This window comes from Rhododendron vialii, chromosome 7a (genome assembly GCF_030253575.1).
Source record: "Rhododendron vialii isolate Sample 1 chromosome 7a, ASM3025357v1".
Taxonomy (NCBI): Eukaryota; Viridiplantae; Streptophyta; class Magnoliopsida; order Ericales; family Ericaceae; genus Rhododendron; species Rhododendron vialii.
In genome coordinates, this window is record NC_080563.1 from 11,669,928 (window position 1) to 11,696,439 (window position 26,512).

A 26,512-nucleotide genomic window follows, 5' to 3' on the forward strand; every position below is an offset into this window, starting at 1 on the left:
CAAGTAATGGTGTTCCTACACTCAGCCAATACGATAAGAGCCACTCCAACTCGAAATCAAAACCTCCTCCTCATCTGAACTGACAGACCAACAAGCGAGCTATGTTGAATTTCACAATCTCGGTCGCGCCCTTAGCAGTGAAGAAGGCAGTAACCCATGACCTCGTGCGCGCTCTTCTATCTTTACTGAAAGAACTCCACGTGAATAGGCCAAACCATGATCATGATCCATAACTGGATACTATTACGGAGTAATGGTAGAAATCTCATTGCTTTTGAATCAAAACCAACAGTGAGTTTAAACACACACCTACATTCATTTATTCTTAGAACACGACACACATGCACAAATAGATAAACCATAATTAGTCTCAAAAGTTGCTAAGTTCTGAAATAATTTCAATATAAGTTTCTTTGATTTTATATATATAAAAGTTTCTCAACAAAAGTGATGGCTGAGTTCCAAGGGCCAGAAACAAGTCGTTCCATGTACTGTACTAAAGTACTGTTCAAGCTAGGCTTGTTTAATGTCAAGATGTTCACTATATAACAACTTTGAATTGTTTCCACCTTAAATATAAAATAGTAAGGGAAATCCACTCCATCGAAACCACATATCCAAGAGAAGAAAACAATAGCTATCCCTGGCTACTAAAAAGCAACAATAGTTAGTGATTTTTTCTATGTCTAGCTGAGGAAGCCCAGAGGCTCACATATATGCTGCTACGCAGTTCCGAAACTTTCCTCTTGCCCTATTGTGTGACCTATACACAGTTCCAAAACTTTCCTCTTGCCCCATCGTGTGACCTATACGAGGATATGTCCACCTTGCTTCCTGAAAATGCCTGGGCCATACGTGGAAGTACATATGTCCATGAGAAGGGACAACTGCATGCACACAAATAAGGCGACAGGCACACAAGCTACCTTCCATGTTTGTGTCTGACCGAATACAAGTTCAAGCGCTTTACTGAACGCCGTCATCAAAAATATTATGGAGATGAACAATGTGAAAAGACCAATTAGAAACCTCCTAGGCAGGGCACGGAGAAAATCAGATTCTGAGTACCGAGATGTGAAGACAGACAAGAACATCAAAAGTGAAGTGAGCGATGAGGAGAGAGCAAGGGCTTCTATTGCGCCAAAGGCTTGGAAACCAGAAATGCCCGCAAAATTTGGCTTGCCATTGTCCCTGTAATCACCAGGCACTGTAATGACAGCTGCAAACAGCACTGTGGCAATGAGGCCTGCCGCCACAGAGCACGACCCCGCAGAGTCTTTCAGCCACCGCTCTCCTTCCTTCTTAAGCTCACCATGCGCCTCCGTAAATACCATCGCAGGTGTCTTCCCTTCAGCGTTCTTCAATTCTTTGCATGAGGGCGGTACCAACTTTTCCACTTCCTGCATCAAGTACATTCCAATTACTCTCGGATGCCAAAATAGTACTGAAAAGAGAAGATTTAGGATTGTGCAATCTACCAAACATGAAGAAATTTTTTCAAAAAAACTAATAAAAATTTTGATCACAATTTGACAAGGAGTGGATCATATCCAGTATGCATGTAACTCATAAAATCTATCTTCCTGATTTAGATAGAAAAAGATTTTTTCAAGTTTTTTCTTCGGACAACGATAATGCCACGACTAGATTTTATAGGGCCACAAATTATCAGCCGATCTAACCCTCGTCACTCAAAGCAAAAAAGTCAGATTTGGTTTCTCTCCAAGCTTCTCAGTCTACCATTTTCTCTCACGTAGACATGTACCCACTTCTCCCTTCTCAATCTCGACCCAGTGAGCACCTCCCTATCCACTACCCCTTTCTTCAACACCGCTGCCTCAAGGTACATTCTCATTGAATCAATAGCACTAACAAGCAAAAACTGATTCCTGAGGCACAAACCACCCCGGATATTTTTATGGACAAGTATGATTGAAGCCTTCAAAATTGAACAGTTGCACGGTTCAAACTAGAGAAAACAGAACAAGTTTTCATGTCCCTTTTTTCTTCATCCATTGCGCAAAATTGTTCATGATTGGGTTGTTCGCTTCAAGATAATTGGGCGCAATACTCTCAGTGATTAGTATACAAACTTGAAGGATGACTTGCAAATGAATCGGTGATTAGTATCCAAATGAACCGAAAATCAGAAATACAAACCCATTAAACACCTCAGACCCATATCAAAACATATTCAATCAAGGAATCCAAGCACTCCAAATTCATGTTCACAAAATAGAAGAAAGATCTTGACACAATTAACCAGTGAGGCATGATATCTCATCTCTGTACCGTAAAAGTGAAACTATCAATCGTTTTGAATCGGTCTGTAGATGGATTTGGGAGTGAGAGGAAAGATAGAGAAAATATGGATTCTGGGCAGTTGAGTGCGTGTGTGGCTTGTGATGGAACTAATGGGGGTACGACTACTTGTGTGGGGGAGGTTGTGTTGAATCTGCTTCCCTCTGTAACTCGTTCTTCTAGGGTTTCTTCAACTGGAAATCCTAGAGTTTCTCCTATTACTAGTCCTAGGGTTTTGTCGAAGGATTCGAATACGTTTCTTCCTGCTTCTGGACCTAGGGTTCCTTCTGTTGCCAACCCTAGGGCGTCTGGTTTAGTTGCTTCAGGATCTCCCTTGCGTGGTATCGATTTGTTAGAACAAGTTACAATGGTTAATGCGGATCATCTGGAACCGTGTGCATTAGGGCATCAGACTACTTCCTTTGGGCCTGTGGTTGCTCCATCGTGGCGTAATGTTATGGCAAATGGTGTAGGGCTACAGGAAGGTGCTGGTTCTGTAATTTCTCCTGAGAAGATGAAACTTGATGATATTAACCCTGTTATTGTAAATGATCGGGTGGTGGTGTCTCCTCCGGAAGATGTTGAACTGTTGGGGCAGTCGAAATGGAAGAGATGCGTTGTTGGTCATTTTTTGGACAAGAAATTAGGTTTTACTGCTGTCAGGAATATCGCTATGCGCATTTGGGAAAAGTTTGGGATTCGTGAAGTTCTATCGAATGAGAAAGGGTGTTTCTTTTTATTTGAAGGGAAAAAGTTCCACGAGCTGCTTGAAAGGGGGCCTTGGCATTTTGGAGGAAAGTTACTGATTCTTAAACTTTGGCATCCCCACCTCAAGCTGGAGAAAGAGCTGTTGTCCACTATTCCTCTGTGGGTTCACTTCTTCAATGTCCCATTGGAGTTATGGACTGGCCCAGGTCTTGGCTATGTTGCAAGTTCCGTTGGTAGGCCCTTGTATGCTGATCAATTAACTGAGTCTGGCCAACGGTTGAGTTTTGAGAAGATTTGTGTCGAGGTGGATTGTTCTTCTCCCCTCCCTAGTTCTTTTGATAGGAAATATGCCAATGGGGATATGGTGGAGATTAGGGTTCAGTATCCTTGGAAACCTATGATATGCTCTGATTGTACGGTGTTTAGTCATGGGGTTTCTAACTGTCCTAAGAGAGTCCCCTCTAAGGGGCCAGAAGCTGTGAAGACTCGCGTGAATTTGGGTAAGAATGTGGCTCCTGGTCATACTGAGTGGCAGGCTGTGGGGACTCTGAGGAAGGATACTCATGGATCGATATGCCTTCGACCTCCTTCTCTTCAGATTGCTCCTGCTCCTACTTGCAAACCTGTAGCTACTAGCACTAGTTCAGATACAGGTACTTCTCCTGTTATTGCTCTGCCTCATCCTCTAACTGAGCATGCTGGTAGTCCTTTTTCTATTTTGGAAAGATCTGCCTAGGGTGGAAGCTGTTGTTTCTCCTACTATTCCTAAGGCTCCTTCTAAATGTAACTCTGCAAATAAATTTGCTGCTTTTGTTGGGGTTGTTTTGTGGGATGATGTGGGTGATGTTGCTGCTGAAATGACTTCCATGAATGTGGTTCTTCCTGATGATTTGTTTGATGCTCCTCGCACTGGGGGTGATGTTTTGGTGGCTGAGATTGCTGAAGACTTTTCAGTGGTTCCTCCAGAGTCAACTACTCTTCTTCTTGGCTCAGCTTCTAAACAAGGCCAGGGGAAGGGAGGAGGTACGGGGGCCCCTAATACGAAGGGGGGTGGGAAAAGGTCCAAGCGTTAGCATTCAAGATTGCTAGCTGGAATATTAGGGGATTGAATAATCCCCTAAAGCAGAAAGATATTAAGTCTCTTGTTCATTATCAGAAATTACATTTCTGTAGTGTTTTAGAAGCTAAAGCCAGGAAGGAAAATCTTAATGATGTCTGTAGGTTTTGCTTTCCAAATTCTTGGAAGAGTTTGGATAATTCTGGTAGTCATAGTACTGCTAGAATTGTGCTTGGCTGGGATCCTAGTATTTTAGGGGTTCTTTTGATGTTCTCTTCCGATCAACTTTTGTGTGTGCAAGTGACTTGTCTGGATACTCAGAGGGTTTGCTATCTCTGCTATGTATGGGGCTAATGCTTTGTTGGATAGGAGAGAGTTGTGAGCTTCCATGAGAGCCTTGTCTTCTGCTATAGGGCATTCTCCTTGGCTTCAAATTGGAGATTTTAATGTAGTCTGTCGAAGCTCTGAAAGGCTGGGAAATTTTGATATTGCAGCAGCTACTGAGTTTCAACAGTGTTTGTTTGACATTAATATGGAGGAATTGATTACTCGGGGTGCGTAGTTCACCTGGACTAATCGGAGAGGTGGAGCAGGTGCCAATATGAGCAGGCTGGATAGGGTGGTAGTTAATGCTAGTTGGCTGGATGTTTTCCCTGAATCTGAGGCTTTGGTTCATTCCCCAGGTATCTCTGACCACTGTTCTTTATTGGTTTCTGTTCTTCATGTAGTTCCCTGTAAAAAGCCTTTTCGGTTTTTCAATTACTGGATGAAGCATCACTTTTTCAAGGAGTTAGTGTTGAATTCTTGGACTCAACCTTCTACTGGTTCTGCTATGCTTAAGCTTTCTCTTAAACTTCGAAGACTGAAACCTGTTTTGAGGGGGCTAAATGATCAGTGTTTCTCTAATATCTCTGGGAGGGTTTTTGAGGCTAGACAGCATTTGGAGCATCTTCAATCTCTGTGTTCAGAATTTGGGAGATGAAAGTTTGCGGCTGCAGGAAAAGGAAGCTCTTAGACAATTTATGGAGCTCAGTAATGCTGAAGAATCCTTTAAAAACAGAAATCTAGGGTGGCTTGGCTTGCCTTAGGAGACAAGAATACTAAGTTTTTCCATCACAAAGTTGCTAGTAATCGCATGCGAAACAAGATTCTGAGTTTGACAAATGCAGAAGGGGTCAGGTTGGACAAACCTGAGGAGGCGCAACAAGAAATTATTCAGTTCTACAAAGGTTTGCTTGGGACCAAATTTCAGGATAGGACAGATGCTACGGGTTGTTTGCAGTAGATTATAAAGAAGAAAGTCCCTGCTTCTATGCAAAGGGACCTTATTCAACCTGTTTCTGTGGCTGAAGTTAAAAATGTTCTAATGTCCATTAAAGGAGATAAAGCACCTGGGCCTGATGGCTTTTGTTCTAGTTTTTTCCAGCAAAATTGGGAGATTGTAGGGCAGGATTTGGTAGATGCAGTTTTGCTGTTTTTTTACAAAGGGTACATTCTTAAGGAATGGAATTCTACAGCCTTAACTTTGGTTCCTAAGACCTCCAACCCTTCTACTATTAAAGAATATAGACCCATTGCCTGTTGCAATGTGGTTTATAAAGTAGTTACCAAAGTCTTGGCAAAGAGGATGCAACAGGTTTTGCCTGTTGTAGTAAGTCAATCCCAGTCAGCTTTTATTAAGGGGAGAAGCATTGTGGACAATGTTCTGCTTATGCATGAACTTATTAGGAATTATCATAGAAATGATGGGCCTCCTAGATGTGCAATCAAGGTTGATCTTATGAAAGCATACGATTCGGTTGATTGGGATTTTTTGCTTGACACTATGATTGCTATGGAGTTTCCTGCTACGTTTGTTGGATGGATAAAAGAATGCATATCCACTCCTAAGTTCTCTATCATGCTTAATGGTGGGTTAGTTGGCTACTTTCCGGGAGCTAGAGGCCTTAAGCAGGGGGATCCAATCTCCCCCTACCTTTTTCTCTTAGTTATGGAGGCTTTTTCATCCCTTTTACAATGGAATACTGAGGTTGGGGACTTCAAGTTCCATCCTAATGCCAAGAGTTGGGAATTTCACATGTTGTGTTTGCGGATGACCTGAGTGGTGCTCATTTGGGGTCTTTACAGACAGTGTTGAAAACTTTGCAGGAGTTTCATGGGTTTTCTGGGTTACAACCTAACTTACTGAAAACTGCAATGTATTTTGCTGGTGTCCCTGATTCTGATAAGCAAGTCTTCTCTGATTTGTTGGGTATTCCTATAGGTCAACTTCCAGTCAAATACCTGGGGGTTCCTTTGATTAGTACACGGCTCACTTCAACAGATTGTGCTGTTTTGGAAGACAGGATTTTGGCTAGGATTCAGAGCTGGACACAAAAATCTCTATCTTATGGAGGCAAGGCTCAATTAGTTCAGTCTGTCCTATTCAACATCCAAACATATTGGAGTGCCATTTTTATCCTTCCTCAAAACATCAATAAGGAGATTCAGAGTGTTCTATGTGCATTTCTTTGGTGCGGAGCAGATTTGAAGCATACTGGGATAAAAGTAAGCTGGTCTTCTCTTTGTGTCCCCAAGAATGAAGGGGGTTTGGGGTTTCGATCCATAAAAGAGTGGAATAGAGCTATCAACATGAAACATCTTTGAGCCCTTAGTCAAAAAGCTGACACTTCATGGGTGAAATGGGTACATGTCTATATCCTTAAAGGTCAAAGCCTATGGGGGATTCCAATTCGTAATGAAGCTTCTTGGGTAGTAAGGAAACTTCTGAAGCTAAGACTTCTCTGCAAGGAGTGGATGAAATATGTTATTGGTAATGGCAGGGACACCTTCTTATGGACTGATAACTGGCATCCCCAAAGGTTTGGTGATTCTGTGGTGGTTCATAGAGGACGGGCTCTCACGGCTAACGTATCTTCTATTATTGAGAATGGACTCTGGAAATGGCCTAGGCAGCGCAGCAGGATCATTATGAACATTATTAGGCAAACTCCAGTTGACTTTCTCCCTAATCCATCTCTTCCTGATAGGGTCATATGGACTTTAAACTCTGATGGTAAATTTTCAGCCAAATCAGCTTGGGAAGCCTGTTGGCATAGGAATTATTTTCAACTTTGGCATACACTTGTTTGGTTCAGCCAAGGTGTGCCTAGATGGAGTTTCATTGCTTAGCTGGCTATCTTGGGAAGGCAGTCAACAAAGGACAGGTTAGTGAGTTGGGGTATGGTGGTGCCCTCTCTTTGTTCCCTTTGCTTTACTGATATAGAATCCCATAGCCATCTTTTCTTTGAATGCCAGCTTTCTAAGATGATTTGGAGGCAAATTTTGGCTAGAAATGGATTAGTAGGCCGGTTCTGCCTTTGGCCCAGGAATTGGAGTGGAAAGTCCAGTATAGACAAGGGAAAAGCTTGCGTGATTATCTGCATAAGCTGTCCTTGACAGCCTTCATTTATGTTCTTTGGGGGGGGAACGGAACTTGAGGACCTTCCAAGGCAAATCCAGAGGTGTTTGATGGAATTGTGGGTGAAGTCTTTAACTCTGTGAGAGCCAACGTTAGCTCTTGGTCAGCTCTCAAATTCTCCAAGCAGAACAGGAGGCTTTTCGATGATTGGCTTCTAGATTTTCGGATTTTTTCTATAAATAATTGTTCATAGTTTCCTTGTGAGTTTGTTTTTTGGACGTCTCTTGGTCCTTTTGTTGTATAGGTGGCCAGGGAGATGCCCTGTTGATTTCTTGTAGCTTCGTGCGCGTTTTTTGGTTATATAAAATTTTACTTACCAAAAAAAAAAAGATAGAGAAAAGTGTAGCGGCGGTAGAGAACAGAGGGAGGAACGTCTGGCGTAGATGGCACTATCACCAACCTTTTCTTTTTCTTTTTGCATCCTAGATACTTCAAATTTCAGGTGAGTTGGACCCATGGAAACCATTAACCATTCTTGGCTCATAAAAACTGTTGAAAGTTAATAACATGTTACCTTGTACCAATGCAATTCACGTTGCATCTGTAGGGCTGGACCAGAAACAAGATCGAGTCTGTGTCTAGGCGCCAATTCCCCAGCCAAATGCAACAGAGTGTTGTTACCACGGTCCTTTTGAATGGTTAACCATTGCCTAGTGCCGTGTCTCGTCTGATAGATGAGGTTGTAAACGTTTGCATGACGATTCATAACTGCAAGACCTAATGCGGTGCGACCCTCTCGATCATTATAAAGACTCACATCAGGAAATGCAATCAAAATATCCATCACAACTTCATGAATTCCAAGCCGTGCCGCGTCAAGGAATGGATCCAATAATGTTGACAAGGCTTCACGGCTGTCCAGCTTGACAATTTCCGTGCAAAGGATTGTGACAATCTCGAGCGTTTGACAATGCATCAATTTCAATTCTCGAATTTGCTCAATTCCTACATTTGGAATTAATAGTCACATGACTGTGATTAGTCCACTCATCTTTTTATGCTTAAAATAAAAATAAATTATGTACTTTATACCTAATAATGAATTGATGACTTCCCACAACCCTGCATGCAGCAAAACAGAACTGAGTCAAATTAAGGAAGAAGTTGTCAACTTTAGATATGCCTAGCCTTAACAATTTGGAATACCAATCACATGGGGAGACCCGGGAGAGGCAGTGTTGATTTGTGAATTTGTGACGAGAGAGAAAAGAAAGTGAAAAATGATGAAAAGTGTTTAACTTTACGTGGACAACATAGCTTAGTGTTTATGGCAGTGAAAATTCATTTTCGTTAATATGTGATAAAGGTTGAGAGAGTGGCAACCTCTTCGGTCACCTTCCCCTTCCAACAATTCCAGCCTCTACTCCTATCCTTTCACCAATCCCGGTCTACTCTTACAATTGATTCCCCTTCTTCTGGCTTCAATAAACTACCAAGCATGTTTTATTATAGTATATTCTAAACTTAGTTGTCAATATCTACTTGGCAATGTTAATATTTAATATTTGTCCTTTGCTTTGCAAAATAAGAAATGTTTCTTGTCATTCGTTCATTCCTAAACACAATTGAAAAAATATACCAGAAATCAAGAAACTCTATCAAGAAGAGGATGATCCTCAACAAACCAGAAATAAAGTCGCTTATTTGAAACCATGGGAACCAACTGCGCACTTCGACAGAGCCTTTAGGGCTTTCAGGGGAGCTATCCACATCTTCTCCATCACAAATGTTAGAGGAAAGAACATCTACAAAACAGAATAACAAAACAATGTAGTAAGTAATCCGGCTCCAAAACATTTGATTCTGACTATTGTCTTTTGGTAAATCACACCAACCGCGCTTCATGCAACCGCGCAGTAATTTAGATGCAACCTCACCATGTTTCAAGTATGGTTACTTCAGCTAAGCTATTACCAATGCATACTGTAAAACTTTTGACTTCATAAGTACATAATAATATCTGCTTCAACTCATTTTGTTAGTCCTTGTGATGTTACTATGTATACCATATACCAAAACTAGAACTAAAGAAGCAAAAGTTATATTCAGACAACAATGAAAAGACAGGGACGTACTCCTCGAAATGAACCCTTGCCAGAAGGTAATGAACCGCTGCCAGAAGGTAAAACGAGCTCCGCTTGGGAATGCTGAAGGCTGCTGTGCTATCAGACGCAAAGGAGATGGATAAGAGCCATAAGACACTGCTAAATTAGGATGGCGTCGGAGCACAAGCAAAGCCACATCTGTTACATAGAAGAAACTCATAGAAGTGAGTAATGATAATTTGCCCGAACACAAAAATAGCTGTCTTTTACTTGGTGCAAACATGAGTGAAAACAATTTTATTTTTTCCAACACTTTTATTCTTGCATCATTCCAATAGATATAACTAAAAAGAAACTAGTAAGTAGCCTTCTGAATAACTACTCACCATACAATCCATTGGTTATTAACTCGCCCATTAGCACAGAGCCTGAATAGCCTTCATACGGTCTTGGCTCTATATCTTCCTTGGTGATTTTGAGCAAGTACCGAACCATATGATTTTGGCCCCATTTTGCAGCATGATGTAAAGGTAATTGACCTAATCGGTTCCACATATTGGGCAAGTCAGGGTTCTTCTTGAATAGCAATTTGGCGATCACAACGTTACCAACTCCTGCTATTCGGTGGAATGCTGTGTCACCATCCTGATTGATTATCGCCAGCTCCTCAGGAGTCATCAATTCCACAAGCTTTTCAATGAAATCGATGGTCCTCCCTGTTGCTGCCACATGGAGCGGTGTGTCACCTAGCATCGAGATTCTGGCTGTCAGGGCATTTCGATCGAGCTCAAAGAATCTCTCTGCAGCCTTCCAGTCGTGTGCGATTATAGCTTTATATAGTGGGAGATAACAACTGACATCCTCTTCTACTGCCTTGCTTTTCACTGCCAATGAACACATATTTAGACAAATGCATGAAAAAACCAAAATTGTTTTGGACATCCCTATACAAACTGTTTATCTCAAAAGATATATCTCATCTTCACATCCTAATGACTCCACTTTGGATAAACCTACGAGCCGAGGGAAGTTTGTGCACAAGTATTAAGCAATATAATAGAAAAGCAAAAATTGTAAATACCGGTACTGTACTTAAAGTAGGCGAAGTTGGTTGCTGCATATCAACGTGTTGTGTAGAGTTGAGAAGAAGGTTAGCGGACTTCAATGAGTTATTTGGTGCTAATAATTTTTTTTTGTTTTTGGTAAATATTTCGGTGGTCCGGACAAAAAAATCCTACTCCTAAACCATCAAATAATTTTCTGTTCAACTGAGTTTCAATGGATTAAAGTTGTAATGTCCAACTAGTTACTGAACACTTCATAGGAAAAAAAGGAATCAGTTTCTCTACAATTTTGAAAGAGAGAATCCATACAGAATGTTGTGGCCTGGCATAACTTTCATTCAGCAACCAAAGTGACATAGCAAGTAGTATAGAGGCAAGAACCATGTAACTATAGACAAGGACGAACTCCAACATTGCTGCAGTAGAAGAATTCTCAAGGACAGAAGAGCTATGACACCATATTCTTACACCTATTGCCTAAGAAGCACGGATACGGATACGCCGATACGTGATTTTTCCAAAAACTAGGATACGATACGTTGGGGATACGTGACTATAAAAATAAATAAAAATAAAATTCCATTAATGATTTTTTTTTTTTAAAAAGCAGCTTTGCCTTTGTTTCTTCTGCCTTCTCGTTCCATATACTGTTAAAAAAAATCCAGTAACAGCTCTGTATCTATATAATGTTATATATATAAATACGTTATATATATACATATAGATCAATATATACTACACAGCGATGAGAGAAGAGAGAGATGATATATATATATACACACACACTACATAGCGAGAGAGAGGTGAGAGACAAGAGAGATGATAGATATATATACACACTACACAGTGAGAGAGAGATGAGAGACGAGAGAGAGAGAGAAGAGAGACTTAGAGATCGAGAGAGATGAGAGACGATAGGGAGGAGATCGATTGCCTTTTCTTCTGCCTTGTCGTTCTGTTTTTCTGGTTGGTGGGGGAAAATAAAGAATATATAGCCCTAATTGCAGTTCAAACCCATATGTTTTAATAAATAACATATTCACCCCCGCATGTATCCGAAACGTATCGGGATACCAAAAATTAATTCTAAAAACTGGATACTCTAAAAAAATGTATCCGATACGTATCCGGATCGCATCCGAGCATATCCATATCCGATACGCATACGGTATGTGATAAGGAGGCCAAAATAGAGTATCTGTGCTTCATAGCCTATTGCTGCCATGGCATTTGTGTTACCAATGTTAACCAATTACAATCACTTCCTTGACAGTAAGATCATAGGATCACGAAAACCCGTGTCCTAAGGACTAAGAGGCAATCTAACGGAGATGACTTTACATTTAAATGGACTAGAAGAAGTACTTGTAACTTATCTCTGATAATTTATCTTCTGGCCGGAAGTATGATAAAAATGTGTTACAAACTACCAATGACAAAAAACTCATATGTCAGCTTACCAGAATGACTGATGATGGGTTCATTGACATCACTATGGGCCTGTGAGCGTGACGAAGGCAATGCCATGTTTGTTCAATCAGATCTGTCAAGGGTATCTGTATGCTTTGCTAGAGACCACCACTTCACTTGTAAACAAAGGTCTTTTGTCACTCTCTAAAAAAAAAAAACCAATACAATACAATACAATACAATAAGTGAGATGTTCTTGAATGCTTTCCAATGCCCATGGTAAAGATAATTAAGGTAATGCAATGCAAGGCTATACTTGTTTGTGTTTGATTACATTGGCTGTGGCATGCTTAGACAATGTTTTCTCGATGTTATCTATACATAAGATGTAAAAGTAATGACTGTTAGAAACCTTGGCCTGCTCACAGTTTGTGTTTGGAGTGTAAATACAGGGGTAGGAATGGTGTTTGAAAGGAGACAGTGTATTAGGTATGTAAAGCCCCGATTTTCGGAAACGTTAATTTAATCTTTTTCAAAAGATCTAATGACTTTAAAAAAAATTTGGTTAATGTGCACATAAATTGAATTGGGTCTCTAGGCCTGCCCTCCCTGATGCCATTCGGCTTTGATTTAGGGGTATGGTTCCGCAACAAAATAGGTACAGGGGGCCACTGTATTAGTGGTATGTTGAGAGCAGCCACTTTGTGCATATTGCCAAAGATTAGGTCTGTCTCCAATCCTCCCCCACCCATACCAAGTTTAACAGCAGAAGTCTTAAAATTCCAATTAAAAATAAACATAATTTGAGTCTTAAAAAAGAAGAAGTTAAATCACTTTAAGATTACATTTCTTGGAACTTGAAATCAGTACTAAAAATAAATCAAAGCATCTAAGGGTACGGGTACAGAAGTTTGACAACTTAATTTAACAAGAGGGTAGAGCAGGACTCTAATTTTGATACAGATTCCAAGCTTCTTCTTGCCTAGTCTCAGTAATTGGGTTTTCTTCACTTTTGTTGATCACCTCTCGTCTCCTGAATACCTAGCATGAAACGCCAGGCCAAACGGTACTATAATGAGTTTTGACACTCAGTAGATAAATCCTACCCGTTAACCCTTACTCTACAATTAATCACATTGATAGTATATGAGATAAGAATTTAAGAGCACAAATCTTGTTTCAATATCTAACCATCAACTTAAGTAGATATTAGATTCTCAACTTCTATAATCGTTCCAATACCGTTATATTCACCACGTCCCAAACTCAGAATTTCACTTGACATACTTTACAGGTCCTGCTAGGCTACCCTCAACATCCCGAGGTCCTAGTAGATTACTCTCATAATTCTAGGTCCATCAGGCTGCCCTCAAGGTCCTGCTAGGCTACCCTCAATACCTAAGGTCCTGCCAGGCTACCCCTGAGGTCTTGTTTGGCCACCCTCACGATTCTAGGTCAATTAGGCTGCCCTCAAGGTCCTACTTGGCTACCCTCAATACCTAAGGTCCTGTCAGGCTGTCAAGCTACCCTAAGGTCCTGCTTGGCCACCCAAGCTATACCGGGTCTTTCAGGCCACCCTCAAGGTCCTACCAGGGTATCCCCGATAACATGAAGTCCTGTTAGGCTACCCCCAAGATCCTGCTAAGCCCACAACTTTTCATCTGTTTCCTTTTTCCTTTAACCATGACAACATCTACATAATTTCTCTAAATCCACAACTCATCCAATGTCCTTTCTACTTTCTCGGTTCTGTAAAGGATTCATGGGCATTGACCACACCTGATCATAGCTCTTGCTCAATAGATTCAGCTCCTATTACTTCCATGTCACCTGTTTTCTGTTAGTGGAACTTGTAATTGTAATTAGTTGATTAGTTAGATGTTGATTAAGCAGGGTTTAGGGAGAGGAAATTCTCAGGTATAAAAGTGTTGTATTCCTCTCTCTGAGAGATCATCGAGAAACGAAATGAAACTGCTTTACTTTCTCTCTCATCTTCTTGAATATTCTTGAATACGTTTTGGTGAGTTTTTGTAGATTCTTTATGGTATCAGAGCCGTGAGCGACGAAAGTCCTTTCTTCGATCCTTGACAACAATTCCTCTACGGAGTTCTTCAATCGACATCTCGTTTCTTCGACAAAATGTCTTCGAGTTCGAGTGATAATGGAGTTGAAATGCCCACAGCCCTAGCTTTCTTGGTCTCTAATTTCCAATCGCTGGTGACAATCAAGTTGAGTACAGACAATTACCTTCTATGGAAGACTCAAGTCTTGAATGCACTTAGGGCAAATGGATTTCTTGACTATGTAAAAGGTATCATTCGCTGTCCACCTCTGAAGATCCGTGATACTAGCAATAATTTGATTACAAATCCTGCATATCTTGCTGGACTCTTGTTGATAATCAATTACTCTCATGCTTGACTGCAACACTGTCTTCGTCTACATTGCCTCTTGTTTTAGGGCTTGAACATGCCTCCGATGTCTGGAATTGTTTGGAAAATAGATTTAATTCCTTGTCTAGATCACATCTTCATGATCTCAAGAGGACGTTGTTTAGTTTTTCCAAATCCGGTACTATGGATCAGTATATTGATGATTTTAAAATATGTGCACAAAAGTTGAGTGTGGTTGATTACAAAGTAGATGATGATGATATGGTGTTTCATGCTATTAACAGTTTACCAGAAGAACACTATGCATCTTTAAAACAGACCTTGAGGACACAGAGATTTGAAGTTTCATGAACTAGTGTCCATCTTGAAGTCTGAAGAACATCAAACTCATAAGTCCAGGTCAGACAAGGATATTAGTAGTGTGTTTGTAGCCACACAAAAGTTGAAAGATCTTAGTGTATCTGCGGTGAGTGGTAGTAGTTCTCAGGGGCATTCAGTTCAGTTTGGAGACAGTGGTTCTTCTTCTGCTTCAGTGGTTCATTCTACCTCTGTGCCTCAGTCTTCACAGTTGCAGGCTTCTCCAAGTTTTCAGTCTCAAGTTTTTCAACCACCACCTCCACCACAAGTGTTTCAACCACCACCTGTTCAAATGTTTGAACCTGCTTTTCCTCAGGCTCCATTCTTCCCACAGCCTGGTAACAGATTCAACAACAGAAACAGGTCTAGGGGACAGAGTTTTGTGTCTTTTCCAAGGCCTGCATGTCAAATCTGTGGCAAAGATAATCATTCAGCTCGCACGTGTTACTATAGGAACACTTCTACACCTGGATTCACAGGTCCACTAGCTGGTTTCACATCCCCTAGTTTTACAGGACTAAGCATGTTTCCCTCTGGATTTTATAATTCTTCTGGTTTTCAGTCTCCTAGTGTGTGGAGACCTACAGCATATCATCATGTGCAGACGCCAATTCCTTTTCAATCTTCTCCGTTTGGTTCTCAAGGACCAGTGCAAACTTCTTTTATGCAACCTGGTCCCAGCACTTTTCCTGGCTATGGTGAACAATATCCTTTCTCAACTGGATCCAGTTCTGGTCTGTCAAGTCCTTGTTTTCAACCTGCTAATGGGGTTCCTCATGCATCTGCTTTTACAACTTACTGTCCACCTGGTTCAGGACCTGCTACTGGGATTCCTCATGCTTCTTCTTCTCAGAATTGGAATTTGGACAGTGGGGCTACAAATCATGTCACTTCTGATCTCAATAAGATCACACATCCTAAGCCTTATATAGCAGGGATAGGAGTAATGGTTGGCAATGGTAACTCTCTTTCTGTTTCTTGATATGGTAATGGGATTTTGCCTACACCTAATGCTAAGTTACAGCTTACTAATGTGCTTCATACTCCTGCCATTACACATAATCTACTCTCAGTGTTTCATTTAGCTAAGGACAACAATTGCTCCCTAAATTTCAATTCTACTGGTTATGTAATTCAGGACAACAATACTCATCAGGTTCTCTTCAAGGGACCATGTCTCCAGGGCCTCTACCCTATTCAGAGCTGCTCTAACTCTGTTTCTACTCAGGTTCCAACTGTTTTTCATGTCAATAATAATGTGTCAACTTCTGCCACTTTGTGGCATCAGAAGCTTGGCCATCCTAGTTTCCCTTTGTTTCAGTCTCTTGTAAAGCAATTTGGTTTGCCTGTTTCAAAACCTTACGATGTTCAGTGTTTTAGTTGTCATAAGATCAAGAGTCACAAGTTGGCATTTCCCTTGTCTGAATCTAAGTCTATTGCTCCGTTTGATCTGTTACACATGGATGTTTGGGGCCCTACTCCTATTTCTTCTGTCAAAGGATATAGATATTATCTCTTGATCGTTGATGATTGTACTAGATACTCATGGTTATTTCCGTTGTATTACAAGTCTGATGTGAAAACTACACTTGCTCACTTTAAGGCCTATGTTCAGAATCAATTTCAAAAGTCAGTTAAAACTGCGAGGTCAGATAATGGTAAAGAATTTGTTAACCATTATCTGACCAATTTGTTTCTTGTCAGTGGTATCCTTCACCAAACAACTTGTCCACACACTCCTGAGCAAAATGGTGTTGTGGAAAGAAAACATAGACATTTAATGGATACAACTCTTACTTTGCTTGATCAAGCTGGGATGCCTGCTCAGTTTTGGCTTGAAGCCTTGATCACTACTGTTTTCTTAGCAAACAGACTTCCACACTCCTCTCTGAATTTTCAAGTACCTCATGTTCTTCTTTTTCATACCAAACCAGATTATCTTGCTCTAAAACCTTTTGGTTGTGCTTGCTTCGCATGGCTAAAACCCTATCATTCTCACAAATTGATTCCAAAATCTACTACTTGTGTATTTTACTATTTTTGGGCTATTGTACAACTACCAAAGGATATAGGTGTTTTGATCCTCTTACTAATAAGGTTTACATTTCTCGTCATGTTAAGTTTCTTGAAAATCAATTTCCTTACTCTTCTCTAAATTCTTCAATTTCCTTATCTTCCAATGCAGAAGACACATTGTCTAATTTTTCTGTTCCTTTTACAAATTTTCAAGATATCATAGTCTCTGTTACTCTTCCTTGTCCTCCTCCTGTTTTTACTCAATCCACACCAACTCCTGCTCCAAGGTTTCCTACTGTTTCTTCTTCTGTTCCTATCACTGTTTCTGTTCAGTCTGATGTTCCTTCTTCTTCTACTCCTGTTATTCCTATTTCCTCTGCTTCTGAATCTTCTAATCCACCTGTGTCCAGACCCATTCATTCTATGAGAACTAGATCTCAAGCTGGTATTTTTAAGCCACGCCAGCCTCTTACTTTGCTCACTTCTACTTCTTCTTCCTCTCCTCCTTCTTCTTCTTTTCCTACCACAGAACCTTCTTATTTTTCTGAAGCTATTCAACATTATGTCTGGCAAAAGGCCATGGCCGAAGAGTACGAAGCTTTAGTTAAGCAAGGGACTTGGGCACTTGTGCCTCCTCCCTCGATCTCATGGGCATGTTATAGGCTGTCAATGGATCTTTAAGATTAAGAGGCATTCAGATGGTTCTGTAGCCAGATACAAGGCTCGATTGGTTGCTCATGGCAATCAACAAGCAGAAGGCATGGACTTTACTGAGACCTTTAGTCCTGTTATTAAACAGCCTACTTTAAGGGTTGTTCTTAGTCTTGCTGTTCATAAACAATGGTCTCTACGTCAGTTAGATGTTTCTAATGCATTCTTGCATGGGGTGATCACTGAGGATGTATATATGAGGCAACCACAGGGGTACAAAGATTCTGCTCACCCTGACTTTCTTTGTAAGCTGTCCAAAGCTTTATATGGTCTTAGACAGGCTCCTCGCGCCTGGTATTCCATGTTCTCCTGTTATCTTGTTGAGCTTGGTTTTCAGTCCAGTAAGACACAGATACTTCACTTTTCATTTTGGTTACAGGGGATCATATTACTTTGGTTTTGATTTATGTTGATGACATCATTGTCACTGGCAGCAATTCTACTTACATTACTTCACTCATTCATCAACTTGGTCAGAAATTTGCTATGAAGGATTTGGGGACTCTCAACTATTTTCTGGGGCTTGAAGTAGTTAATTCTTCTTCTGGATTATTTCTTTCACAGTCTAAGTATGCTTTCTTGTTAAAGCTGGTATGGTGGAGTATAAGAGTTCTGAGTCACCTGCCTCAGTCAAGCTTGGTATTCCTGACTGCGATTCCCCGTTCCAAGATGTACATCTTTATCGAACTTTGGTGGTTCTTTACAGTACTTAACTTTGACAAGACCTGAAATTTCATTTTCTGTGAATGTGGCATGTCAGCATATGCATGATCCAAAGCTCAATCATTTTATGGCTGTCAAAAGAATCCTTAGGTACATCAAAGGGTCCATACATCACGGTTTCCATTTTGTTCCAGGGCCTCATTTCACAGCATTTGCAGATGCTGACTGGGCTGGTGATCCAGTAGATAGAAGGTCCACGACAGGTTATGGCATCTTCATGGGCCATAACTTGGTCTCTTGGTGTGCTAAGAAACAGCACACGGTGGCCAAGTCTTCCACTGAGGGTGAGTATAGGGCCATGGCACACACAGCAACTGACTTAATTTGGTTACAACAGCTATTCTCTGAACTTCATATTCCATCTTCTACACCTCAAGTTTTGTGGTGTGACAATAAGTCTGCCATTGCTCTCGTATATAATCCGGTCTTCCATGCTAGAACCAAGCACATTGAAATCGACTATCACTTTATCAGAGATCAAGTTCTGAATAACAAGATTGTGCTGTATCATATTAGTTCGGAGGCTCAAATAGCTGATATTTTTACCAAGGCTTTGTCAGTTTCCAGATTTCAGCTTCTCAAATCCAAACTCAGAGTTGCTAATCCACCCGAGTTTGAAGGGGGTGTAAAGGATTCAGGGGCATTGACCACACCTGATCATAGCTCTTGCTCAATAGATTCAGCTCCTATTACTTCCACGTCACCTGTTTTCTGTTAAGTGGAACTTGTAATCGTAATTAGTTGATTAGTTAGATGTTGATTAAGCAGGGTTCAGGGAGAGGAAATTCTCAGGTATAAAAGTGTTGTATTCCTCTCTCTGAGAGATCATCGAGAAACGAAATGAAACCAATCAACAAAGCAATAATTTCAATTGGTGAGTAAACAGATCATATTATCACCACAATTCCATCACTATTACACACAATAAAACAGTAATCATAATTGGTAATGACAAGTAACTCATTAGAAATCTTGACTTTATTTATAACCGTCTAACATTTCTAACTGAGGCAATATTTCAATAACCCATATTACCATACCAAAAATAACATTTTCACCAACAAAGTCGTGAATATGAGTTAAATCATGAATCAAAGTAAAAAATGTAACAATGAGAGTTTTAATGCTTAGCTCCCTATTTACCGAAAAACACAGATTTTATACACCTCAGAGTTTAGCTAAAATCGCACATCAAATGTAATGCAATTGTTATGAATTTTTAGCAGTAAGTCATTTAGGATGTTAGAACCATTTCTGTTGAAGAACGCATTTCCAAAAACGGGTTTTTTAAGTTAACTCAAAAGGCTCTTGAACAGAAACTGTCCAGTTTTTACACTAGATGAAAAGTGAACTGTTTAGGGTTTAAGGAGGTGGATTGAAGATCTTTAAAAATTCATAAATTCTCAACACATCACACTTATCTTCCTGTAAAAACAGGTTTGGAAAATAACACATTTAAGACCTCCAATAAATTGATAAAAATTCGACAATTGTCTGTATATGACAGATCTTTATTTGTTTGGATTGATGTTTGAATTTTTTTTTGAAAAATAGTAGGGGTAATAAGTGGAGAGAGATAGAGAGAGAAATATTGGGAGTAGGGGGAATCTAGAGGGAATTTTTAAAAAAATGCTTTTTGAATCCTAAAGAGAACAAGGCTGTTTTTCACAAAATGGTTCTCAAGACCATACCAAATTGCCTTCAAATTTCATGATATTTAACAGAATTATAGATTCGGTTGTTATGAACATTATTTGTAGAGAACACATTCCTTAAAAATTAGTTTAAGTTAACTAAAAACGACTTTGAACCTAGACCGTCCACATTTGACATAGAACTACAATTTGAAATCGATTTAAGCGGAAAATCATATAAAATCGATGTAAGCGATTCAAGCGGAATTTTAAAGTCAAGACATAGAACTACAATTTGACATGAGAATCATGTGCATGGAAGCTTCGTAATATTTTATATGATTTTCCAAAGTAGACTGATCTATTTGATAACGAGGCAGTTTTTAAACTTGAACTTACTTTCAAATTTTGTGGATCATTTACATATTCAAGCATCGATCAAACATTAAAAATAAATCCATAATACATGTAATATACTTAGGGTTAAGGGGAAAAAAAAAATCTACCTTGGTCCTTGGAGTTCTAGTTAGGACGGACAAAAGTGGTAGTTTTGAAAGCGAAGGAGGTTGGCGGTTGCTGCTGCTTCTTCTTTCTACTTCTCCTTACTTCCTTCTTCCTCCAGCAACCTCACTCTCTCGGCCAAGAAAAATAAAGTAAAGGGGGAGAAGAGTTGATGTCTCTCTCTTCTCTTGTCCTCTGCCCAAAAAAAGATAAAAGTAAAGGGGAAGGGTTTTGATAATGTAGGAATTATTAGTTTAGTTTTAAACCTAGTGGTTAGAGTGGTGCAAGGCTTAAGTTTATGTTTATCGGTTAAAGGCAGGCTTCTAGGGTGGTTATTGGTTTGCTATTGGCTAGAAAAAAGGACGAGATAAAAATTCACGAATTGATGTGCGCTCTCTCTGTGCTACCTTGTTAAAGTCGATCATCATCCATAATCGTACTATATTTTCCTTTAAATAGTTGTGCTCTATTTTTCTTTACTAAGTGACGAACTGATGTGCTCTATTAATAACTAATAAAGTGATAAGTTAATAAGATAAAAATTTAATAACTAATAAAGTGATGTTATAGGGTTTCTCAATTAGTTATTAACTGATAAGGTAATATTAAGTCATTAATTTATAATCTACTTTATGCTATCTTTTTGTATAAATCTATCTTTCATGAAATACGCATTTTTGTATTTTTAAGTTATTTTATTTTTTTAATAATTTAAAAAATCAAAAATCAAAAGGCCTGGGGGCGTACGCCTTGCCCCATGGAGGGTCAAGCGCCTCGCCTTGCGCTTTCGCTTCTGAAAACTTTGGGTTAGACTACTTAAAGAACAGTGAGTGTTACATGCGCATGCAAATGCACCCGTGAGCTGAAGAAATTGATGTCTTTTGCATTATTAAAAAGATAGAGAAACTGAATCATTTAGGTTCAAGTGCTAAAAATAATCCTATTTGAACTATATTTTCTATTGCATTTATTCGAGGAAACAAATGTTAAAAGGGAAATAAGAAAATAGAATTGCTAATCCACCATCTGTTGATATTTAGGTAATACGCCAACAAAGCAAAGGTCCTAATATAAAAATTGATGGACTAAATAAAATAAAATCTAAGCAAAAATTGCAACAGCTTTCAATATGAGCTAAATGTGAAAGATATAAAGAAACAATCGAATAACCAAGACTTCAAAAAAAGAGATCTAGAGAGACAGGGAATACACAACTCTGGTGTCCTCCCTTTGATACCACCCCTGTCTCAAACCAAATAAATTAAAAAGACACTTTCATCCTTTCCATAGTCAGGGCCTGACAAATATGCTAAATTGCTCTTCACAACTTCTATTGCAGTTCCTTAGTGAGCCATTATCTTCGTAATAGGTTCTAAATGAAAGGAATTACGTTACAGGTTTTGGCAAATGGCAAGTAATTACATTACAAGGGCATCAGGACCAAAGAAGACAGAAAAGAAACCCAAGCTCGCAAAGGGGTGTAAGGGCTCTACAAATTGTATGCACTGACGGAGCCAAGACCAACTTTCAAAACATTAGTTTGCCAACAAAACTCAAAGAATTCGTCCAGGTTAGCACCAGCGACCCCTAAAACCAATTACTACATAAATTATCTTAACAGAAGAACCCTTTTCTCGCTCCAAAATAAACTCCTTTTAATCTATAGGGTGATTGTTATTTGCATTTGCATAGAGTCTTTACATCAAACCTTGGGTAGCCTGAGCACAATAATTGGGTTACATATAAATAGACTCTTATTCGTCAATCCAAATGGAATTGCTTTTCCAGTATACATGGTTATCCCAAGCCTAAAGCTCTGAATCCACCTAGTAAGATACAAAGATGTCTAGAAAACTTAAAAGACCAGGAGTCTCTAAAATGTGAATTTCTAATGAATACTCCGACCAATTCAGCTCCACAATTAGAAATTGAATTCAATGCATCAATCAATAATCATAAACAAAAAGGCTGAGGGAAAAAAAGATCCAATAGAAACCGTTCCAAACGAACCTCTCATTTATCTTGCACCTTCGGCGCAGCTCTGTGACCAAATGCTTGGAGCGTGCTGCATTGGCCTTGTTTTTGTTCTTCCCATCTATTTACACAATCAAAATGCCCATGTTATAGCACCTGATTCTGAGATAAATAGCACGTACATACCTACAAAAAATACATAGATGAGCGTTAAATATACCTTTGTGACTGGAATAGACCATGTCTCTTTGAAACGATCTCTTCATCCTTTTCTGCACCACAATAAAATAGGGTTACCACTCAATGGAGTGCAAGAATCATAGTCACTTACAAAAATTAAAAATATACATTGTTTCCATGAGAAGTAGTAGAGCATTAAAATCTTGCTTATACATGGGACATGTTTGAGCCTTCTTGAGAATCCAAATTTATCCATAACATCCAAGAGCGAAAACTAACTTGGAAAGTAAGTTAGCCTACGGCCGTATCTCATCTGAAAGGTGAGGTTGTAAATGTTCTCATGACGATTCATAACTGCAAGACCTAATGCAGTTAGAAGTGGAAAGTTTGGAGTTTCATAAAACTTTGTGTCCATGGTTTATGGCTCTAATAATATGGTAGATAGGTCCTTGTGGGCTTCTATGAAGTCTGTAGTTCTGCTGTCGAGATTATTGCTTCGGTGCAATGGGGATTTTAAGGTGGTTAGGAGGATGACTGAAAGACTGGAGGGCTATGATGGCAGGGCTTCTCTGGATTACAATAACTACCTTGATGAGTCACTCATGGATGATATGCCCACTAAGGGGTTCTGGTTTACCTGATCAAATAAGAGGGGTGGTAATGGGGCTAATAAAAGTAGGCTTGACAGAGTAGTTGTTAACGCTGCCTGGGCGTCTAATTTTCCTGAGTCTGAAGCTTGGGTGTTAGCTCCTAGCATTTCTGATCGTAGCCTTGTTTTGGTCATTGTGATGGCATAAGTTAGTTGGATGCTGCATTTTGGTTTTAAAGAGGCTTTGGCCAATTCCTGGGTGGACCATGTTCAATGTAATTCTGCTATACTGAAGTTTAGGATTAAGCAAATAAGACTTAAGTATGTCCTTGGGGACTTCAATAGTCGGCATTTCTCCAAAATCCCTTCTAGAGTGGAAGTTGCTAGAGAGGATTTGTACCAACTTCAATATTTGACCTTATGATGAAAGTCTGTGTGACAAGAAAAGGAAGCCCTTAGAAAATTTATGGATCTGAGCTATGCTGAGGAAGCTTTCAACAAGCAGAAATCGATAGTCAAATGGCTTTCTTTGGATGATAAAATTCAAAGTGTTTTCACCAGAAGATGGCCTCTCACACACTTAGGAATAAGATTATTATGTGTTTAGTTGTGTTGCAGTCCAGAAAAGGTGGCCCGGGAGGCATTCCAATAATCTAACCATTATTTGGTATTGGAGGGTAAGGATTGCCCATGGGTCCACTTGGGATATGACTAGACATGGGTTTGATTCTTAAGAAGTCTCTTTTGGGTTCTAGTTAAGTCGTCTATTTAATTTATAGTCCAAGTCTTTAGAGTCAATTAGTTTTTTTTTTCTTTTCAAAATGGTAGAAATTGCATTACTTCCAATGGTAAACCAATACATCAGTAATCAAGAAAGACCACAATCAGGAGAGCCCCACAACCAATCAGGTGGCCTAGGCTCCCACGTTCTCGTGCCAACGCCCTGAAGCCCATTCCTCGCCAACTTGTCTGCCACTACGTTTGCAGTCTTGCGAACAAACTGAAACTCACACTCCTTGAACCTGTGCTTTCCCCTCCTGATGTCTTCAACAATCGCCTCAACATCAGCCTGACTCGGTACCTCATTGTTTAGGATTCTAACCAGCACTTGAGAGTCTCCTTCAAAAGTGACAGCTTCCACCCCCATACTCCCTGCAAATCCCAAAGCTGCTCTACATGCCAAAGCTTCTGCCATTTGGTTTTTCCATGTCATTAATGTTAAATGTAGTCAGAATCAATTAGTTGATCAATGAGTCATTTAGTTTTTCCATGTCATTAACGCAGTCAATGTTCAATGTGTCTTTGAAATCTAAAGTTGGTTAAAGGTTATTTATTTTGGGAAGGTCTAGAGTCAAGCTGAAATTGGTATAAATAAGATTGGTAAGCCTTATGGCAAATCATGATGAGTATTAATAAAAATGAGTAGCTTTCAAGCTTTTTATGATTGTGTGATGCAATCTCATTCTTTGGTGTGAAGCTAAAGGGGCCTCAGGTGTAATGCCTTTGGTAACCTAGGTGTGAGACCTAGATCTATCCTTCTCTAACCATTTCTCTCCTTACAAAATACTATTCCTTGCACTGTCCACAGCCCCTTTCTCTTGTGTTTGATCATACTTAGCCTTCTATCAATCCCATCCTACATCAGGTTGATAGGCCCCTCAATAGGCTGGAGCATGCTATGGCCATAAAAGAGGAAATTCTTGATTATTGTCAAGGCCTTTTGGGAACTACCTTTCAACATGCTGCTATTAATGAACTTATGGCTTCTGTCAGAAATCTGGTTCATAAAGATTGGTGGGATGGCCTGATTAAGCCTGTTTCCGAAGATGAAATCATGTGTGCTCTGAAGTCTATCAAAGGGGAAAAAACCCTGGCACAGATGGTTTCAGCTTAGCTTTCTACCATCAAAATTGGGACCTAATGGGTTCTAATTTAGCGGATGCTGTCAAACAGTTCTTTTTTTTCCTTTTTTTTATCCGCTATCAAACAGTTCTTCAGTACTGGCTTTCTGCTCAAGGAATGGAATTCAACAGCCATTACCTTGGACCCCAAGTCTGATTCTCCTATAACTATCGAGGATTATAGACCTATTGCTTGTTACAATGTGTCTTACTGTATTTTCAAAATCCTTGCTAATAGACTCCAGTCTACTCTCCCTAAAATCATTAATCCTTGCAGATCTGCTTTCATTAATGGAAGGAGTTTTGTGGATAATGTCCTCCTCATCCAGGAGCTGGTAAAGCACTATTCATAAGGATCATGGGATCTCTAGATGGCCTTAAAGTTGGACCTCATGAAAGCCTATGACTCTGTGTATGGCAATTCCTTTTTGATACTATGACTGTAATGGATTTTCCAGAAGCGTTTATCAAGTGGATCAAACAAAAGAAAATTATGAGGCAGGTCCTACTTTTTAGCTTCGGATTCATCCCAACCCTAAATATTGTTGCCAAACCTGGATAGGCTTTGTTATGTTGCATAATGACTTTTTTGCCCCAATGAACTATGTGAACTGTATATGTGAACTATGCGAGCTGTATGTGTGACCCGTGGGTATTTTTGTCTGAAATAATAGGCCAGGACTATATCGGGTAGAAATAATATACGCGGGGACTAATTTGGGCTCAAGCCTAATTTACACGACCGGCCTATAAAAACCCCATCAAACAATGTGTGTCATCTGCCAAGTTTTCTGTAGTTATAAATCATGTGTGCTCTTAAGTCTATCAAATTAGTCCCCACGCATATTATTTCTCAAGGCCAATTCACTTTTCATCCCAAGTGTCTTGATCTTCAGATTTCCACCAAGTGTTTGCTAATGACCTGTCTGTGCTATGTGGTGCTGATAGTAGCTCTTTTCAGTTGATTAAGACTGCTGGATGATTTCTATCTTTATTCAGGTGATAGACCTAATTTGGAGAAGAGTACTACTCCCTCCGTCCCGTACAGTTAGTCCCCTACAAAATTAAGAATTTTCAAGCTTAAAAATAATGTACTTACCGAAATAATATTTGTGCAATATGGATCTTATTTGATCGATCTCGATGAGATCTTTCGAGCAGTGCAAAAAAAATCAAAAATTATTTTATTTTTATGTTCAAAATTGCACAGAGTTTCGTAGGGGACCAACTTTATGGGACAGAGGGAGTATTTTCTTTGCAGCGGTGCAGGATGTGGTTAAGCCCCAATATTCCATATATTGCAGCTGGGGATTTGCCATTCAGGTATCCTATGGAGGCAGGGCCCAACGTATTAGCTCTTTGGTTTTCAGTTCTCAGCTCCATTTTTATCCTCCCTCGGAGAGTGCTCAAGAGTGTTGAAGCTATCTTGAGGTCCTTCTTCTAGACTGAAATCAGTGCTGAAGTAAAGTGGAGTGATGTCTGTACACC

The 26,512-nt window shown here is 39.7% G+C and overlaps 1 protein-coding gene and 1 non-coding gene across 4 annotated transcripts in view; one reads left to right on the plus strand and one right to left on the minus strand.

Moving 5' to 3' along the window:
* Window positions 1–522: 522 nt before the first annotated feature.
* Window positions 523–26,512, minus strand: part of LOC131331873 (uncharacterized) — a 33,561-nt gene continuing 7,571 nt past the window's right edge. Inside the window, exons 2-10 of one of the 3 annotated variants that reach the window (XM_058365818.1) lie at window positions 22,391–22,540; window positions 20,386–20,575; window positions 12,096–12,247; window positions 9,958–10,455; window positions 9,602–9,769; window positions 9,152–9,271; window positions 8,559–8,588; window positions 8,041–8,471; window positions 523–1,400 (exon numbers count right to left, since the gene is read on the minus strand). In XM_058365818.1, coding sequence (XP_058221801.1) covers window positions 807–1,400; window positions 8,041–8,471; window positions 8,559–8,588; window positions 9,152–9,271; window positions 9,602–9,769; window positions 9,958–10,455; window positions 12,096–12,162 — 1,908 coding nt within the window. In that variant the 5' untranslated portion in view covers window positions 12,163–12,247; window positions 20,386–20,575; window positions 22,391–22,540 and the 3' untranslated portion in view covers window positions 523–806. Of the gene's footprint in view, window positions 1,401–8,040; window positions 8,472–8,558; window positions 8,589–9,151; window positions 9,272–9,601; window positions 9,770–9,957; window positions 10,456–12,095; window positions 12,250–20,385; window positions 20,576–22,390; window positions 22,627–26,512 lie in introns of all 3 variants that reach the window. The other 2 variants (XM_058365816.1, XM_058365815.1) reach the window with 2 other exon arrangements.
* On the plus strand, window positions 12,594–12,702 carry LOC131334964 (small nucleolar RNA snoR100). The gene has a single exon (XR_009202362.1). It is a non-coding gene; the product is annotated as a small nucleolar RNA snoR100 (small nucleolar RNA).